Source organism: Protomyctophum bolini, assembly GCF_963924005.1.
Source record: "Protomyctophum bolini genome assembly, chromosome: 15".
In the NCBI taxonomy this organism is placed as follows: domain Eukaryota; kingdom Metazoa; phylum Chordata; class Actinopteri; order Myctophiformes; family Myctophidae; genus Protomyctophum; species Protomyctophum bolini.
This window is the reverse complement of record NC_137876.1, coordinates 31,416,951-31,436,100: the sequence shown is the minus strand read 5'-3', so window position 1 is coordinate 31,436,100 and position 19,150 is coordinate 31,416,951. Positions and strand designations below refer to the sequence as shown.

The following is a 19,150-nucleotide window of genomic DNA, read 5'->3' as shown; positions in this document are numbered from 1 at the left end:
CTTGCAGAGCCCATGGAGTTATATGATGTCGGCGGTGCCGATACAGATCGCCGTAAACTGTATAATTCAGTCGCTCTGCCTCTGTCATAGTACAAGGCAGTACTGGAGTACAATCTTCTCCCAGGACTGTGGACATCCCGTAAGTCAACTGCAGATTTTTTGAACGTGGCTATATCTTTCATTGCTTTGTTGACCGTCGCTTTGGTTTCACAGATTTTCAATAACGATACTCTTGAGTGCTCTATTATCAGCAAGTCTTTCCTCCGCTTAAGCATTTTCAGAGTGTTCCCATACTGTGTGTCTAAATTATTTAGTTTATGCTGAAGAGCTATATCCTCTTTGAGATTCATCAGTCTTACATCCTTGTGTTGGCCAAACCTTGATCTACTGTAGCTTTGATCCATTGTTCATTTGCTGGAAAGGAAAGCAGTGTTTAACACAAACTTTTCATTAATAGTAATGTTTCCTCTGTAACAGTGTTGATTTTGTTGGCTAATACCATGAAAAAAAATTGCAGATGCAGATCTACAAGCTCACAGCTTGTAGATCGCCTATTTTCAGATCAGTGTAAAATTGTTTTGTGGACAAAATCAACTAAAATCTTATATACATAATATATACACTAAAATATGTAATTTCTAGTGGAGAATTGGTAGGATTATAGTTTACTTACCTTATTTCTTTTCCACAGACAATGCCATCTGCCACTAGAGCTATGAAGAGGCACTTGCTGCTATGGTGTCTAATACTAGTGTATAATAGTCTATTGTATTTGAGCAGTTTACTCTGTCTGGTGGTAATTATGTTTGCCTTTGTTCATTGTTACATTGTTTCGCACCAATTTATTTTAGGCTAATGAATTGGTTTCCAAACCTAACCATAGGAGAGTGTTTTTGCGGTTAATATAATTCAAAACTGGGGTTAATTGTTTGAGTATTTGAGAATATTGTCGTTATAAACGTGTCCCTTTGGTCTTGACAATGAAGGGAAAATGTACAGGTTAAATGTTTGTTTTTAGTTCAATATTTGTTTTAAAAACGCCATTGACAATGAAGGGGAAATGTACGTCATCTTGTCTCTAACACAAACATTAAATGCCATTAACAATAAAGAGAATTTAATGTTTGTTTTGTCACCGTTTGGTTTACATCACCTAATCAACACGAGTTAGACTAATGCCCCTCACTTCACACGAGTGTGAATTTTAATGTTATAGGTCGATCAGTATAGCTAGCCCTTTAAATGCCACCCGTGATGCAGAAAACCTGCCCCTTTTGGATTTTTTTTGCTTTTCCTTTTGGTAATTGTGTAGGCTACTGTATAAAGTTAGCTTTAGCATCGTCTGCAAAGTGAAAGCCGATACGGAATTCTGTTGGTAAGTTATCTTGCAGCAGTGACCACGTAAAGATCTGCGCAAACGTATGATATTGTTGGTCGGTTTGGGCTGTTTGTGAAATTATGTGACTGACTTTTACCCCGTCATGATCAATAACAACTTCGAACTGGTGCGCAACTAGCCTTGGAACATTACATGAAGTCCTTGCCAACGAATGTCATGTGAACCATGGCTAGTGCGCAACGTGAAATGGCGTAAAATGCTAGTTGGCCTACAATGCGAATTGCGAAATCAATCAGAATGTTTGTCAGCTCAGCCTCAGCTCAAAAGTACAACATTCTCAAACTGGCGCGTCCACCCCCTGTGTGCGCAAACTGCCTCTATGGGGTGCGTCCGTGCATTAACAGTGCAATGGTTGTGCTGGTGTTATGTCTGTATTATCAACAAAACAACACATAGGCCTACATTTCTCTGAACTTTGACCTTTTACCAGACAGGTCAGTTCACCTTTTCCTTTCAAACCACGTGAGGTCATATTATATCACTGCTTTCCAGTTTTTCATAGAAGTGTATACTATTTGTGCGTCTTCTGATCAATTGAAAATGGAGGACCCTGATGTAACAAGTCTTGAGTGCTTTTCATGGTTTCGTCCTCAAAGTAGCAGTTTTTGCATTGACTTGTGCTTTCGTTTGAAATGTACCCATACTGTGAAATACAAATTTCAATCAATCAATCAATGGTAAACATTGTATTTACTGCACCAAATTGGAGAAATTTCCCTTACTCAATTTAATTAGAATGTAATGCTAGCTCTGGTCCATATAGCCCTAATTCCATAGGGCTATGGACCAGAGGCGAGCTGTTTTAATGCTATCCTTAGTATTTTTTTATATTTCTTTTTTTATTTGAATGTTTTAGATTTACAGACATGATGTTGGCAGTATGTGTAGATGTCCCGGGAGATCCAGATAATCTCATCTTGCGGAATGTTCCAAGACCTCAACCCAAAGATGGACAAGTTCTTATTAGAGTCCATGCAACTGCCCTTAACAGGGCAGATTTACTGCAGGTACAGTACAGTTGCACATCACAAGGAGCAAATAGATGTGTTGAAATGAAGATGTGTTCAGGGCAAGTTCTTAACTACTGCACAACTCAAACCTTTGTGAACCACTGACTAATACTAATTTCCTAATTAATATAGAGACGAGGTCTTTATCCTGCTCCCCCGGGTGAAAGTGATATCATAGGCTTGGAAGTGGCAGGTACAGTGGCTGCTGTCGGCCCTGGGGTGAGAGTTGGCTGGAAGCCAGAGGACCGAGTCATGGCCTTGCTGTCTGGAGGAGGGTACGCAGAATATGTTGCTGTTCCAGAAGAGCTGCTCATGACTGTTCCCCCTCACCTCAGTCTTTCCCAGGCTGCTGCAATACCAGAGGCTTGGCTCACTGCGTTTCAGCTGTTACACCTCGTAGGTATGAGATGAAACTCCATGTTATAAGTGATGTTGTTACATGTAGCCTACAGAAGTAAGGAATAAGGCATACTGTAAACCCTCCATACATGAATTACTTACAAGCTCACGTTGTGTGCTTCACTGCTTGTATATTGGCTATTTTCGGCAAATGTTCCCCCCAGGATAGGGAGGCTATATATAGGGTTCAAGTGGTTGAACTTGAATGTATACTTTTTTGCAGGCATGTAGCTAATTATGTTTTCCAGAGCGACTTACAACTTCAGCTGAAGAATAATAGATAATAGAGAGTTTTTAAATAAAAGGGGTAGATTTTTATTCTGAAATTCTATAGTGATGATGCAAGAGAGATGTGGCAGTAAAACAGCATGAGGGCAAGGGACACGTCCAAAGGTATACTGTAATTGTGTGAGTTTTATGTGTCCTGTCCTCAACAGCTGAAGTGAAGGAAGGAGAGGTGGTGCTGGTGCATGCTGGAGCGAGCGGAGTTGGAACAGCAGCTGTTCAGCTGGTTCGACTGGCCAGGGCCATTCCCATTGTTACGGCAGGGAGTCCAGAGAAACTGGAGATGGCTGAGAACCTCGGGGCAGCAACAGGGTTCAACTACAAAGAGGAGGATTTTGCAGAGAAAGTTCTTGATTATACAAAAGGTGTATTGTGCTTATAGCCCCTTCATTTCATCCTCAAACACTAGCACTGGAAGAACCCTGTAAAATCCTGAATATTAATTTAACTCTTATGCGACTGCTTGTTTTTTTTGTTTATTTACCCAGGGTAGTAGCTGAGCACAAGTGCTCATTTTTAACAACGCCCTGCTTGTACAGCAAACCGAGGACAAACACTCTGAATGAGTTGTGCAACCATACTCTTAACTTCACAGGCAGGGGTGCAAATGTCATTCTTGACTGCATCGGTGGAAGCTGCTGGGCGAACAATGTGAGCTGTTTAGCTACGGATGGCAGGTGGGCAGTGTAGTAACTAAGTACATTTACTTGAGTACTGTTTGAAATTGCAATACAGCAATGTGTTGATATTAAAAAGAAAATGTACTTCGTAATTTGCACTTGAGTATTTACTTACTATACATTGTCCAACACTGCAGGTGGGTTCTGTATGGAACTATGGGAGGCAGGACAGTGGAGGGAGACCTGCTAGGAAAGCTGCTGTCCAAACGAGGCAGGCTCCTTACAAGCCTCCTCCGCTCTCGTAGCCTCCAGGTGAGAATATAATATCTAGGATTACAGATAGCCATTGTCTGAGCACTATAGATTTGAACTTGGGCCGGGGTACTTAAAAGTTTCTATAATGGCCCGGACGGTTAGCTCAACCGTCTGGGCACCTATAGGCTGCCACACCAGCCGGACGGTGTGCCGCGAGTTCGACTCCGGATCCTGATGGCTATTGCCGCGTGTCTTCCCCATCTCTCTCCCCATTTCCTGTCGGTTTACCTATCAATGAAACCAGAAAAGGCCAGAAGAATATCTTAAAAAAAATGTTTCTATAATATTGGTGATCTGATAATTGAAGGTCATTCAGCAGTAGAACATGGATGAACTTAGTTGAAATAGAAAAGTCAAATGTATTTATTAAGGCTTTAATAAAGAGGTTTGTTTCCCACAAAGAGCATGACAATATTTAGAGGACACAGAGTAGATAAAGATGTGTTATTGGGCATGTTTGTGTCTTTGTATGCCACCCATTTTGACATTTTGCACTACAATTCTCTTTTCACAGTACAAGGCAGAGCTGGTAAGGACTTTCTCACAAAATGCCTTACCTTTCTTCTCAGACCAGCCAACCACCCTCATGCCTGTGATTGACAGCATGTTCAACCTAGAGGACATTGCAGATGCTCATAAGCACATGGAAGCCAACAGAAACATAGGAAAGATTGTGATTAATGTGACTCAACAGAACCAGAGGAAGCTCAGTCAGTGATGAAGTTCTCTTGGAATTTACATTAAAAACATTAGGCTACTGTTTGATTAGTTTGACTGTGTGATTTCTCCATGACTGATCCTGTGGGTGTCAATCTAACAAGACACAGTCAATTTACAAATAGCCTACAATTTACGCATTTAAACTATGTAAACATATTTGAAATATTGAAATGAATATCCATGCAGGCCATATCCATTTGTATAAAATGTTTTTGTGTGTTTGTTTACTTTATGTTTCCAGTGTTTGTTCATGAGCAAGAGCCCCAAATGGGTGGGCAAATCGATGGTTATGTGTATAATACCTGAGTTGATCCGAGAAGACATACTCAGCAGTGTTGCAACTGCTGTCCTGCAACTGGAGCCATAGATGGAAGCTCCCACAAAGCCTGATATATTCAACTGATATACTGTATATCAGTTGAATATATCAGTACATTTTTGACCCCTACACAGAACTTTATTTTTTGTGTCCATATCACTACACCCAAAAAATAGTTACATGTGATAGAGTGGTCAAAGTTGAACGTTAATATTTTAGAAATAGGTGAACAATAGCTCTGGTCCGTAGCTCTAATGCGTTTCATGCATTTAGAGCTATGGATCAGAGCTAGGTCAACAATACAAATTACGTTAGTTTTGTGAATTAATTTACTTTTACTGCGTGGCCCCAGTGCCCCCCACAAAATGACCAGAACTACTTCCAAAACCAGAGCAGAACTAGTTTTAAGTGTAACTGGGGTAGCAACTTCTGCGTTGCTTACAGAACGCCCTGCGGGCTCATTCCTGCAGCATCGCAGGCGTGCATTAATGACATTAAACCACCCCCTCTCGTGTAATATTGCTTAAGTTAAAAAAAATCTGAACTATCCCTTTAAAGGGACACTTCACCCTTTTTGCAAAAAAATATATGTTAATGACGTTTAGAAGCTTTAGATCACTTTCCTGGGGGTATTTATGTGTGTAATATGTGGTTTTAGATATTTTAGATTGTAGCAGTGAGCCTGTTGTCTCTGATGTCATGGACACTGGGCTTCCTTCCTGGACTACATGTTGTCTCAGTAAGACAGCTCTCCCCCCTATCCACAAGGAGGAGCAGTGCACCAAAGAATTATGGGAATTGTAGTCCAGGAAGGTAGTGAGACCAGTGTCCATGACATCAGAGACAACAGGCTCACTGCTACAATCTAAAATATCTAAAACCACATATTACACACATAAATACCCCCAGGAAAGTGATCTAAAGCTTCTAAACCTCATTAACATATATTTTTTTGCAAAAAGGGTGAAGTGTCCCTTTAAGCCCAAGATTACCTTCCTATCTTGAGAATTGCTCTTTCTGTAGCCAAAATGCTGCACTATACCTCAAATCGGTCAGTCCGTATCAGCTGTACATTTGGAATAAATGAATGAATGACTTGGCTATATGCTATATGTTAAAAGGTTGGCAAATTATATAAAAATCAGACCCATCTGAAGTGAGTGGTGCAGTTGGGGTGTCTGACGATTGGTTGTCTTACTATTGGTTGTTTGACTATTTGTTTTGTACTTTGCTGTACTGTACTCTACTGTACTTTGTATTACTGTACTATACTACACTGTACTGTACTGCACTTCATAGTACTTACTGTACTGTGTGTGTGTGTGCGTGTGTGTGTGTGTGTGTGTGTGTGTGTGTGTGTGTGTGTGTGTGTGTGTGTGTGTGTGAATACATACACATACATACGCATACCGTACATACATTACACACAGCTCCGCATAGGAGTGCCACTCAAACACAATTTTCACTATATCAGACAATATTGTACTTAAATTAACAAATTAGGTGTCTAGACCTATGTTCAAGGATCTCAGTGAAACTATTCTTAAACGTTAATGTTAAATTATACAAGCGAGCTGATGTTGATAGCTGATGCTATTGTGGAAAAAACAATGATGAAGGGCAGGGATGGTTGAAAATCAAAGGGGGGTTGAATTCAGTGTGGTCCTGCAGTCCGGTCCTACCAACCTGACTGGTTGATCTCCTTGTCATTGGACAAGAAGACAAAGAAGCGTGTTCTATGTATGAACACGATGACTGATTAATGTGACTGTGCATTTGGTTCTGCATGGTGCAGGCTAGGTGTATAGGGTCAGGGTGGTCACTATTTACATACTGTTGCTTGCCTGAGTGTGTACAGGGTGGATACTGTAATGGATTGTGTGACTGTGTGTATTTTGTAGTGCATAGTGCAGGCCATATCTATAATGTGCATACTGAGCAGGATGTTTTTTGTAAGATGTTACGCTGTATGCTATAAAGCAGTGGATTTCAACCAGTGGTCCAGGAACCACCAGTGGTCCTTGAGGGGGTTCCAGGTGTTCCAGGTCCAAGTTAAATGATGGAAAGTTGGTAAACAAATGGACCCTGATTAGATCTTTAACTCTTGAGAGTGTAAAATAAAACCAAATGGACAAAGAGCTAAGTTTTTGTTAAACATTTGCATTACTTAATTTACAAGAAATTACACAATTTAAGTAATGCACAATAGATTCGGATTTTATGGGGGGCAGTTTCAAATTGCAGCCGTCTGTAGGTGCCCTTTGAGAGCGGATTTGAAGGAGTCAAGGGATTCACATGTCTTAATGACTGTTGGTAGGGTGTTCCACATTTTGGTGGCATAGGAGTGAAAATAATTTAGTCCCATGTGCCGAATCTGGGTTGCACATGGTTTGTTGCACTACCTCTGGTGTTGTTCGTGTGGACTTCGTTAACATTAAGGCGAGACACCCCAGGTGAATAGGGAAAAAAAGTTAAATAATAGCTATCACAATGAAACTTATCCAGTTGATTACTTATATTAAAACTAAGATTTTTTGTATTACAAGTTTTCTGAAATTATATGTTTAAATATGCAAATTATGCATTATATGCGCTTATTTGCATACATTTCGGGACGATAAATCTGAAGATCGGATAAAGCCAGGTTCAAAATTATCATTTCATTTTGTTGACACATTAGAGACAAAGAAAATTACACATGGGATTTTTGATATCTCTAATTATCACTCCACAAATCAGAAAATAGTGTCAACAGGCATAAAAAACCCAATTTTCGGCATTTTTTTGGTATAAAATGTGATGTAAATCAGGCTGTGAATGATATATCAACAAATCCATGTGTAAATGTCTGCGGAATATAGTTATGAATAAGACTGGAAAGTTTGGTGTATGTGAGTTCAACTGAAGTGGAGATTCTTTGTCCCAAGTATGAGGAAAACTCATTTTGAGAAAACGGCCTTTAAAGATTTGTATTGTAAAATTCCAAAACGTTTTATTTGAAGCCACTATTTTGAGACAAAATATCTCATCCAAACCTTGGCAACAACATATAATGGCATATATCATTGGAAAGGTCTGGACCTCAAGCTGACTGTGGTCTGATCCAAATATGGTCACTTCCTTTGTACCAACAACCAATCATGAAAATAGAGATGGTGGCTTTTCACCCCGAAAAACGAGCTGTCATTGGCTAAAATAAACTATCCAACTAAACATCTAAATCTGTATTTTTAATGTGTATTTTGCTTTAGTTTGAAAGAAAACATGTTTAGGAAGCAAAATAGCAAAAAAAAAAAAAAATGAAAAATCATGATTTCACCTGGGGTGTCTCACCTTAAGGAAGTATTTTCTGTACTCTGTCTTCGACCCTAAGCCATTCCAGCCTGTCAAAGTGGGCAGGGTGAGATGGATTCGGGGGTGAGGCCATGGGGAGCCTGACAAGTTTGCTTTGGGAAGTCTGCCTTGTTTTAAGGGCCTTTGAGGTGCTGTGGTACCAAGAGGTGCATGCATAGTCTAAGAAACCTCGTAGGTGTTTTGTTTTTTGTTTGTTTAAGGTGTTTTTGTTGACCAGTGAGGAGATCCTGTAAAGGAATCTTGTTTTTTGGTTGACGTTTTTGATACCATAATTATTTGTAAAGATATGTGGTCACTTTCTTTCTTTTCAAAATCTTTTTATTCAGGTTTTTTGTAACAGAAGCCGTCAAACAGTCTAGAGGAAATACAAAATAAATTAATATATCTATATGCACATATACACAAAAATACATGCATACATAATTACAACATTTTTTTTATAGCAGAGCAGATTTTGTTTCTGTTGTGGTTTGGCGTTGACCGAGGCATAGGCACAGCACACTATGCAGTTTGTGTGTTGTGGTAGAATGTCATAAATAAACTTTTTCTCAGAGCCGGCAATTGAAAACCTTAACATCTCCATCTCGAGACAGGACATTATATCACAAAGCCACTGATGGAGCACGGGCGGGACAGCATCCTTCCATCTGAGGAGAATGGCACTAGTGAGCAATAAGGCAAAGTCGACCATACAACATTCTATGCGTGTTAAAGGAAGGTCATCCCTTCCAGCAGTGCCAAGGAGAGCCATTAAGGGATCTGGTATGTGGTCACTTAAAGAATAGTTTTGTTCATTTAAGTGCAATATTGGCTCATTTGATTAATTTGCATAACAATGGTAGCTGGGACACAACTTTTTAACATAGCTTATAAGTATGAAACAGCAAGAAATATTTCATAATGTGGAGTCAGTTTAAACCCAGTCATTCATTCATTTCATTCCAACTGTAGGCCTATAGCTGATAGTGACTGAATATACAATTTTCACCGATTTGAGGTATAGTGCAGACTTTTGGTTACAGAAAGAGCAATTTTCAAGATAAAAAGGTCATCTTATACAAGTGAGGCAGTGATATTCATCATAATGTGCTGGAAAATAACCATCGTTGTTATTTGTTATAAGCGGAAGTATATATTTGTGTGTTTCTGGGGATGATGTATAACAATCATAGACTAACAATACAATGGTAGCAAGCCCCAAAATCCTACATATGTGTCAGGATACTCCATGCTCCTTTTACACTTCCATGTGTATTTATGTAATTTTAGTGAATTAATATTTGCCTTTACACAATTTCGCCAGAGACATACCAAAAAAAGGGTTTTTGGGGCCCCTGAAACCAAACGGCCCCGAGTTGGGGGTGTTCCCTTCATTTTTAGATGAAAAAAGGGTAGCAGAAAACATTATGAGGGCTGGGCCTAGCTCCCGGACTATTATATTGACACTATACATAATTTAATATAGCTAAGGTAAGGTTTTACCCACTAATGATAATGAAATGTACTGCAGTGAAATGACAGTAGGAACAAACCTTTACTGCGTTTCTTCGCATGCGGGCTTAAGGCGCAGTAGTGCGCACGCCAGATTTTTTACCAATGACGAAACAGGATTCATTTCTTTTTTTCATCTTTGAAACTTCCTGCATAGACTGTGCGTGAAGTGAAACTTATTTTTAACTGATAATAAATAATGTATCAGATTTAGATCATGTACAGAACGTAAAGTCACTCTGCAAACTAGTTTCGGACTATGAATTATACGGCAGACGCAAACCCAACCCGTCAACATTTTGTTTAATAAGTAAGTAAAATAATCGGAACGTGCAACTTCACTTATTTTGGCGTGACTTCCGTCTCATGCAACCAATTTAGCCGTGTCGCTGTTGTTGTGAAATTACCGGGCTGTAGCTGTAGCATACCGATACACAACTCATTAAAGCCTAGGTCGAGTTAAGGACCACTGATGTGTTAACTGGCATAGCATGTGTTGACTTCACCTGGACCCCGACCATCACAGAGCACGCCAACACAGGCTTTTCGCTCACAAACAATCAAGTAAGTAAACTTACTTTATATAAAGCGCCTTTTGAAACAATGTTACTACGTGCTGTGGACCACGATATAAAACACTAAGTTAAAAGAAGGCACAAGACGAGCAATAAAACGCCAAGAAATAAAGCAAAACATTGACCTGCATAATTAATGTTCACAATAATTAAAATTCTCCTGACACTTTTAGTTACAACGATCTTGATTTTTCTGTCCTAGCTGCCATTGAATGGCCGGGAATAATATTATCTTAAGGAAGTATATTAAATGTTCTTGCTTTGTCAAGATCAAATTGTGCTTATCAGGAAGTGAGTTCAATGACTCAACTTCTCAAGGATAAGTATTTTTTTATGTCACTTGTCTTGTAATACTGTTGTGGCGACATTTGTGAAATTCTTGTTTAGAGCCAAATCCTAACTCTGTGATGTTATGTTCCATAATGTCACAGCCAGCAACAAACCATGGCAGACCAAAACAGACCTCAACGCAAAATGTCCACAGCAGGGGACAGTTTATACAAGATCTTGGGCTTGGAGAAGGGAGCATCCAATGAAGAGATCAAAAAGGCATATAGGTATGTTTACTGAGAAGACCTCTATAGTTCTTGTTTAACCTGGCATGGCCAGACTAATAGGCCTATCACTGCATGGATATCGATATCAGTGTGGATGTAAGTTTTATTTCCAAGGGGTGGTTACAAACAGATTCCAACGTTGCAGCAAAAAAAAGTCACTTTGAATTGTGGGCTCTGATTGATGTAATTCAAGTGCCAGACCAATATCTCCCCAGGGCCCTTTTTTCCTGTGGCAGATTTGTCTGGTTTCCAGGCTAGTTCTTGTTCAGTTATTAATTTAGGTTCATATTATGGGTAGCCTACTCTTTTTTTTTGAGGGGCGTTGAGGGGTTTAATGTTTGTTTTTAGTTCAATGTTTGTTTTAAAAACGCCATTGACAATGAAGGAAAAATTTACGTCATCTTGTCCCTAACACAAACATTAAATGCCATTAACAATAAAGATAATTGAATGTTTGTTATCACACCGTTTGTTTTACATCACCATTAGAACACCTAATGATCATGAACATTAGACTTTAATATATTAGCGCCCCTCACTTCACATCATGGGTGTGATTTAAAAAAAATATATATATAAAGAAAATGCTATTAAGGTATGGCTTGCAAGTATGATCGAACCCTACAAACCCTCCACTCAAATCAGCCAACTCAGGGAAACTGGAAGTACCTTCACAAAAAACGCCGGGACAACGCTCCACACAAACTCCCAAAGTCCCAAACTCTTCTCCCTTCTGGCTCCAAAACTATGGAATGCATATAACAAAAAACAAAATACATACATACATGGATGCACCTGGGACGTATCCTCAGTGATGTATCCCAAGGTCATCAGGGTTTCGGCCGGGTCTCCCAACATCATACCCCTCACTCAGATGACCCAGCCGGGGTGATCAAGTCCCGATTTATGTCCCAGTAGCTACCCTCGATCAGTCCCATTAGGGAAAAACCAGGGCCACACAATCCGTTCCTCCTGAACTACTCTGCCGGGACTGGGAGGTACCATTCTGGCGCGTAAAAGGACTAGGCTCTGTGGGTTGACTCCTGTCCGGGCCCCTCCTACGCCTCACCAGGTCTACTCCTGCTCTCACCAGGTCAGGCCCTGTGCGTTGCACCAGACTCCCAGCACCAGGCACTTTATTCAGGAATGGTGGATTCTCAAGCCGTAACGGTTCCGCAGGCTCCACCTTGCCCTTGGTGGTGCCGCAGGCTCCGCTTAAGGCTTGAATGGCCCTCCTAAAGGCCTCACCGTGGGTTTGTTGGGCTTCTTCCTCACGGGAGACACAGGCTGGGGCGCCAAGTTGCCAACCCATACTGCTCCCGGGTGCCGTCTACTTTCCGGCTGCCACCCGTCTCTCCGGTGGTCACCAGACTATTCCTGGATGTCACGTATAGTCTATTCCTATGAGTCACTATAAATAGAATAACTATAACAAAATACATACATACATGGATGCACCTGGGACGTATCCTCAGTGATGTATCCCAAGGTCATCGGGGTTTCGGGTCTCCCAACATCGTACCCCTCACTCAGGTGACCCAGCCGGGGTGATCAAGTCCCAACTTACGTCCCAGTAGCTACCCTCGATCAGTCCCATTAGGGAAAAACCAGGGCCACACAATCCGTTCCTCGTGAACTACTCTGCCGGGACTGGGAGGTACCATTCTGGTGCGTGGAAGGACTAGGCTCTGTGGGTTGACTCCTGTCCGGGCCCCTCCTACGTCTCACCAGGTACACTCCTGCTCTCACCAGGTCAGGCCCTGTGTGTTGCACCAGACTCCCAGCACCAGGCACTTTATTCAGGAATGGTGGATTCTTAAGCCGCAACTTTTCCGCAGGCTCCACCTTGCCCTTGGTGGTGCTACAGGCTCTGCTTGAGGCTTGAATGGCCCTCCTAAAGGCCTCACCGTGGGTTTGTTGGGCTTCTTCCTCACGGAAGACACAGGCTGGGGTGCCAACCCATACTGCTCCCGGGTATATTGTATAGTATAGTATGTTATGAGTTATATACAGTGGTTTCATTATTGCGAACGCAGTGAGCACTTACTATGAGACCTAGCAGATCATGTCTGTCTGTGTGTCTGTCTCTGTGTCCCACCTTTGTGCCCATATATGGAGCTGAGTGATTTGTTTGTGATTGATGCAACACACTCCATATTTGGACGTATAGCTGCTTTGAGGACTCCTTATATGGTTATGGCTAACTTAACTTAAAAATAACTTAACTTAAATATGTACGAGCTGCGTTCGCTTCCCGCGTTTGCGCGTCTTACTGGTATAGATACTCAACTGTTACGTTCTTAGCTTACGCATGTTTCATGATAACTACTTTTTGTGTATGTGATGTATTGCCATGCTTTTTGTTGTTGCTTAATGTAAATCGCTCTGGATTAAGAGCGTCTGCTAAATGCCTAAATTGAAATTGTAAGTTTCCTTTCTACACTACCCAGAATCACCCAGAAATGTCATTTACAGGAAACTGGCATTGAGGCATCATCCTGATAAGAACCCAGACAATCCAGAAGCTGCTGAGAAGTTCAAGGTGATCAACAACGCCAACAGCATCCTCAGTGACGATGACAAACGGAAGATCTATGATGAGTACGGCTCTATGGGCCTCTACGTGGCTGAGCAGTTTGGGGAGGAGAGTGTGAAATACTACTTCCTCATGCATAAGTGTTGGTTCAAGGTGAGAATCCTGTTCGGACCAGGACTGTAGTGTGTAAACTATAGAGCACTTTAATAAAGACTGAACACTTTAATTAAGTCTGCCCTAAGACCTTGCCGCCTTTGCCCAAGTTTGCCACTAAAGTCCTTTTCAAGATAATTGGAGGAATATATACAAAGAGTATAATTTAGTTTTGCTTGTTTAAAAAGTTTGTGAATTCTCAATTTTGAAAATAAACAATGCAATTATAAACATGCAAGCTCATCAATCTTTCTCTATGTTGCCTCCTCTCAGACACTTGTGGTTTGCTGTGGTATTTTCACCTGCTGCTGCTGTTTCTGTTGCTGCTGTTTCTGCTGTGGGAGGTGCAAGTCTCCAGAAGATGAGGTGGACTGTGAGTATATGGACGTCGATGACCTGGAGGCACAGGTCAGAGAACAGGATAGAGGTGAGTGAAGCCTGATTTATGCTTTGTGTGGTGCACTGAAAATGGCCAATCTACAACGCAACACAATGTGAGCTTGTTGGTCTGCTATTTTCAGCATGTGGCATGTGTTGACACACAACCTGGACAATAGAAAAAAAGCAGAAAAAGGACGAGACAGAGAAAGATGGAAAATAGCAAGCAGTAAGACAACAAATTAGAAATGCAGAATGGTGGATCAGCAGAACTGTCTGGATCAAAATGTCCATTAAACCAATAAAGCCCCTTTCTCTGTGACCATGCACAACATGTGACGGGTAAATGTTAATACTCTCCCAGTCCTTCCCCAACACCCTCCAAGCACAGTGATAGCAGTAGCACATATGACTGATTTGTTATGAATTATTTTCTTTCGTTTGGCATAGGACTGGACCTATGTGCCAAGTTTTGTTTATTTGCATGCACGAGAAGCCAGATTTCCTGATTACCGTAGATAGAAGGAAAACAAGAATGACTCAGTCATAATTGCCAGCTGCAGCAAGCTCGTTTATAATCAGTTTGTGTGTCGCAGCCTCAGCTCACGGCATCCATGTTGCGGCTTTCAAAGTATGGGTTTTATGCCGTTCAGACTAGCCAATCATGAAAACGTGTCCACTATGGTCAATACTAGAGGTAAATGTTATTAGAGGTAAACATTTAACAATGTGTAAATGTTGTCCAGTTGCTTCTCAAGCATCTGGAAAAAAGAAACGGATACGTGAGGGACCGGCATAGGAATATGCCCGATAAGAATACAGAAGTCATACAGCATTATTTGATGCAACATTTATTTTAGATATTAAATACTCACATGTCTGTGTGTAATCTCCTATTAATATACAACAGCATTTATCTTTTATTTAATCTTATAATTCACAAGATGATGTCTGGCAACATATACTGTGATGTCCATTTGCTTTGTTTGTTGTCCTTTGTGTGTTTTTTGTTTTTGATTTATGAAAAATGAATAAAATTTGAAGTTGGAGAATATATATGAAATACTCACAGTGAATTACTCACAGAGAATTACATGCTCACAGTGGTTAAGTTCACATTGTTCAGAAAGAAACTGCAATTTCACTGTGTGTGTGTGTGTGTGTTTTGTCTCACAACAGGTGACCCTATAGTGATTCAGCCCAGTCCTGATGCTACCTCTCACAATTCAGGTGAAGTTTGTTGATCTGCTTTGTAGAAGAGTTTGGACGCATTATACAGAGCATTTTTTATTTTATTTTAATTTGTTGTGTTTTTTCCATTTTAAAATACAGGACATGCATATAATAGACACAGACATTACAATACAAAAAATGCAATAAAGAGAGCATTCTTAACAACATATAACCCACTGATGTGTATGAACTTGCATAAATATGACGTTGCTAAAGAAAATTCTCAGTTCTCTGCTGTTACTGTTCCCCCGATGTACTTTTCTTTACTAACAGCACTTCATGTGATATTTCACCAATAATTTAAACAACACTTTGTCTCTTTTACGACCAACTCTAAAAAATGTTTTGAACAAAATTTTAAATGTACAGCAGTGATGTAATTTAGCATTTAACTAGAAATAGGCTTCATATAGAAAATATGGAGAATGTGACAGTGGAACCCCCAACCCCATGTGTCTGAAGTCTCTTGGATATAGGAGCTGAACATTGTGCTACCAATGTGAAATATGAAATATCACTTTTAAATCTCTTACGTTGTGTCTTAATCTTTCTTGTGAATGTCATGGACCAAATTAATTCATTATTAACCCAATATTTGTCTTGTTTCTCATATTAGTTATTATGCCTTTTATAATACGTTGTTTTAACAGCGTAGCTATTTGCCAATATTTGTAAATAATGGACCTATAACCATCCACACTGTTGAATTTAACATACATTAATATTTTCTCCTATTGACATAATGTTTGATTATCAATTATGGGAATTGTAACTTGAATGAATACAGTATTTGACAGATTAGAGATTATACTCGACCTAAAAGGACCTAACATTTAGCTTTATGCTATTTAATTAGCTTTAATGTTTTAGATAATGGGTTTTCTAGCTGACTGGTCGTATTCACATTTCCCTGCTTCCTCCTGCAGGTGAGAATGTGCCAATAGTGATCCAGCCCCACACGACAGCCAATGGAAATTCAGGGCCTTCTGGCTCTTATGGCACTGCAGCCTACCACCTTGCAACAGAAGAATAAGTGAGTGGCTCTCTTGGTAGCCCGAATGCTACTATAGAATCTTTACAATGAATCCATAGACAATGACCAACTCCTTTAGTGATTAACTTTGACTGTGGTTGGTCATGGGTTTGAATGGTATTCTTACATTACAATATTGAATGTTCTTTATTTCTCCAAAGACTGCAGTTGCTATTAAAATGTACTTGTTATCAGAGGTTATTTGTTTACAGGAGTGATCGTGCTATTATGTCTTTAATATATACATGGCAAGTCTTTCTTAATGCTAAGGGTTTATCTTTGCTTTGATCAAACATTGGAGGCTATTTATTTAATCCAATTATGTTTATAATTGACTTTCCACTTATGGGTGAATTATGTTGCACATACTGTATAAGAAATGACAAAAGCCTGTTGAGCAAATACTGATCATTCCCTCTGCATTCTTGGATGCTTGATATTGATGTGCAATGTAAACCCTTCAGCCTCAGTCTAAACGTTACCACTGTTGGGTCAGGGCCTTTTGGCACATTCAAAAACAAAGTCCTTACAATATTACATCTTGAATGTATCACAGTGGCCTGGGACAAATTGATAGAGACCAAGGGGTGAGGTACTCATCCATTTACAGCAGATACAGTAAAACTGAATGGTGCTCATAGACACATACTGAGAAAATAGAAGTACTGGTAGTAAACCAGATACAGTACATGCTTGTAAATTCACATCCAAACCACTTTTTTACATTGTTGTAAAGAATTTGTATTACCCTGGGATGATGGATGATTAACCTATGTCTGCTTTGGCAGACTTGTTTGTTGACAGAAGACTAGAATTTTAGAATCAGATATTGTAAGGCTAATAGAAAATAGATGGAGACGCAGACACATAAAGACTTGTAGCATCACTACCAAATTAGTTGTATCTGTGTCTATAAGGATCTCATTGCTTATCAGAGTTATCAAATGTAACATAAGACTAGACACACAACTTAAAATTTGGACATGGAACTTTTAATTTAGAATAGCCAATGATCTACTTTCCCCTACACCATGCAACAGCACATAGATTTCGGTAGGTTTAAACTAGTTTATACTCTTGCTTAGAATTCATATAACCCGAGACATATACCCATAAATATTGTTAAACCCATGTCTGTGCTAACAATATTTTAAGCAAATAAAATGTAAGCTCAGTTTCAATTACTCGGTTACTCCTCTGTGTCGTCAGAGAGAATACCTGAAGAGCCTGTTTGTGTGGAGAGGGAGCCAGTCAATTATTATTAAGAAGCTCTCTTTGAAAGATGATACTCGCTCCATAGTGTGAGAGAGGTTTTATATTGGCTGTAAGTCTTGTGAAATTATTGTGAAGATGGGAATTGTGTTTTTATGTACAGTTACATTTTTCATTCTGTTACAGCTCAACATAATGGTCTGTATTAATTTGATATATTTTCTTTAATGTTCACTTGTTCTACAGAGACCTGGGTCAATGGACCATATTAAAAGGCAGCCATTTTGCACTTATAGTACATCATACCTTGAAAAAGTGTCGTTTCCCTGCCCCTTAGTATGACATGAAAGAGAAATGGCTGGCATGTTTGTATGCAATTGCAAATAACTGTTGGGACCTATTTACAATATATGTTTGATTAATTGAAAACACTTAATTCATAGAAATATTTTTGCAAGTAATTTAAGTAAACGGTCTGAATGGTCCTGATGTGGTAAACTAACCTGTATGATCGAGTGTTAAAACAAATCCTAAATGTTATTTGCAAAATGTACTTGACCTACTGTAGGTTTAGTTTAGGTCAGTGTGTCGTAGTTTATGAAAATCTATTTTGCAGTGAACTGAAGTTGTATAACAAATTATTTTCTTTTCCACAATTGTTTCTTGTTCTAGATATTATTTGGTTTTATTTTATTGCATTGTCAAACTGATATTTTAAGCTTTTTGATCAAAGATTAACACGGAATAGGCTTAATTTTGCTTTCAAAAACATTCCCAGAAATGATTACATTTCAAACAAATATTTCTTGTCAGTTTTTATTTCGGCTACGGTACGGAGTGCATGATGAAATAAAGTTGAGGAATACTGTACATGCAGTATACTGCGTGAGTTTTCTTCTTCCAAGAAGTACCCTTATACTGTATGCATGCACACACTGTATACACAAATATTTTTATGTACATTCAAATATTCAAATATATACTTATATTTCAAGTTGTGATAATCCATGCATGAACTGGTCGAGCCAGCAGGGGGCCCTGGTTATTTATTGAAAAAGGTGAAAGCACAGGTCCAGCTGATGTCAGTGGCTCATATTTACTGCAGTGGCTGGATGAATTTGTACAATTCTTCAATGTTCTAAATCGCTATAGTATAAGAGTACAATTGTGTTTGGCAACTTGACATTACAGTAAATGGAAAACATTGCAAAAGATCATGTAATCCTATGTTAGACTGGAGAATGCGGTGCCCGCTGTTGAGTAGTTTGGATTTGTGAAGAACTGATCATCCAACCATTATGCCCATACAGTATATGGGCAATCCAATATTATGGGTCCAATATAATAAAGTTCTCTATTCTGGGAATGGTGCCTAATTTTATAGAAACACTATTCCTTGAATAGGAATACACAAATGACTCCTGTTCTCTGTTTCAAAGAAGAGGAAATCGAATCGTTTGTCCCCAAAAGAGAGAGAATTTCTACTCAAAATCCAAATATTGTCTTCAACAGAATGTGGTCTATGTTCCGTTGTAATTCTCACCTGCAGAGCCATGTAACG

General features: G+C 39.5%; 2 protein-coding genes across 5 annotated transcripts; both read left to right on the top strand.

Annotated features, from left to right (window-relative positions):
• Positions 1 to 18: 18 nt before the first annotated feature.
• tp53i3 (tumor protein p53 inducible protein 3) lies at positions 19 to 4,981 on the top strand. 3 transcript variants are annotated; one of them, XM_080783779.1, is made up of 7 exons: positions 19 to 139; positions 2,256 to 2,406; positions 2,542 to 2,809; positions 3,246 to 3,458; positions 3,689 to 3,770; positions 3,911 to 4,025; positions 4,543 to 4,981. In XM_080783779.1, exons 2-7 carry the CDS (start codon positions 2,266 to 2,268, stop codon positions 4,744 to 4,746), a joined length of 1,023 nt encoding a protein of 340 aa, XP_080639905.1. In that variant the 5' UTR covers positions 19 to 139; positions 2,256 to 2,265; the 3' UTR covers positions 4,747 to 4,981. The 3 variants fall into 3 exon arrangements, with proteins under 3 accessions (XP_080639905.1, XP_080639904.1, XP_080639906.1); XM_080783778.1 differs by lacking the exon at positions 19 to 139 and adding an exon at positions 1,287 to 1,375; XM_080783780.1 differs by lacking the exon at positions 19 to 139 and adding an exon at positions 1,287 to 1,375 and having other exon boundaries at positions 4,598 to 4,755.
• A 5,083-nt stretch (positions 4,982 to 10,064) lies between these two features.
• On the top strand, positions 10,065 to 18,459 carry dnajc5gb (DnaJ (Hsp40) homolog, subfamily C, member 5 gamma b). Of its 2 annotated transcripts, none has more exons than XM_080783040.1 (6): positions 10,065 to 10,222; positions 10,919 to 11,044; positions 13,520 to 13,733; positions 14,007 to 14,160; positions 15,291 to 15,341; positions 16,271 to 18,459. In XM_080783040.1, the coding sequence occupies exons 2-6, from the start codon at positions 10,932 to 10,934 to the stop codon at positions 16,375 to 16,377; spliced, it is 639 nt and encodes a 212-aa protein (XP_080639166.1). In that variant the 5' UTR covers positions 10,065 to 10,222; positions 10,919 to 10,931; the 3' UTR covers positions 16,378 to 18,459. The 2 variants fall into 2 exon arrangements, with proteins under 2 accessions (XP_080639166.1, XP_080639165.1); XM_080783039.1 differs by having other exon boundaries at positions 10,065 to 10,476.
• The last annotated feature ends 691 nt before the right edge of the window (positions 18,460 to 19,150 follow it).

Coding starts and splice junctions, on each gene's coding strand:
- tp53i3 (XM_080783779.1), top strand. CDS start 2,266: ATGATGTTGGCAGTATGTGTAGATGTCCCGGGAGATCCAGATAATCTC. Junction 3,459..3,688: donor AGTTCTTGATTATACAAAAG/GTGTATTGTGCT, acceptor TTAACTTCACAG/GCAGGGGTGCAAATGTCATT. Junction 4,026..4,542: donor TCCGCTCTCGTAGCCTCCAG/GTGAGAATATAA, acceptor CTCTTTTCACAG/TACAAGGCAGAGCTGGTAAG.
- dnajc5gb (XM_080783040.1), top strand. CDS start 10,932: ATGGCAGACCAAAACAGACCTCAACGCAAAATGTCCACAGCAGGGGAC. Junction 11,045..13,519: donor GAGATCAAAAAGGCATATAG/GTATGTTTACTG, acceptor TGTCATTTACAG/GAAACTGGCATTGAGGCATC. Junction 13,734..14,006: donor TGCATAAGTGTTGGTTCAAG/GTGAGAATCCTG, acceptor GCCTCCTCTCAG/ACACTTGTGGTTTGCTGTGG.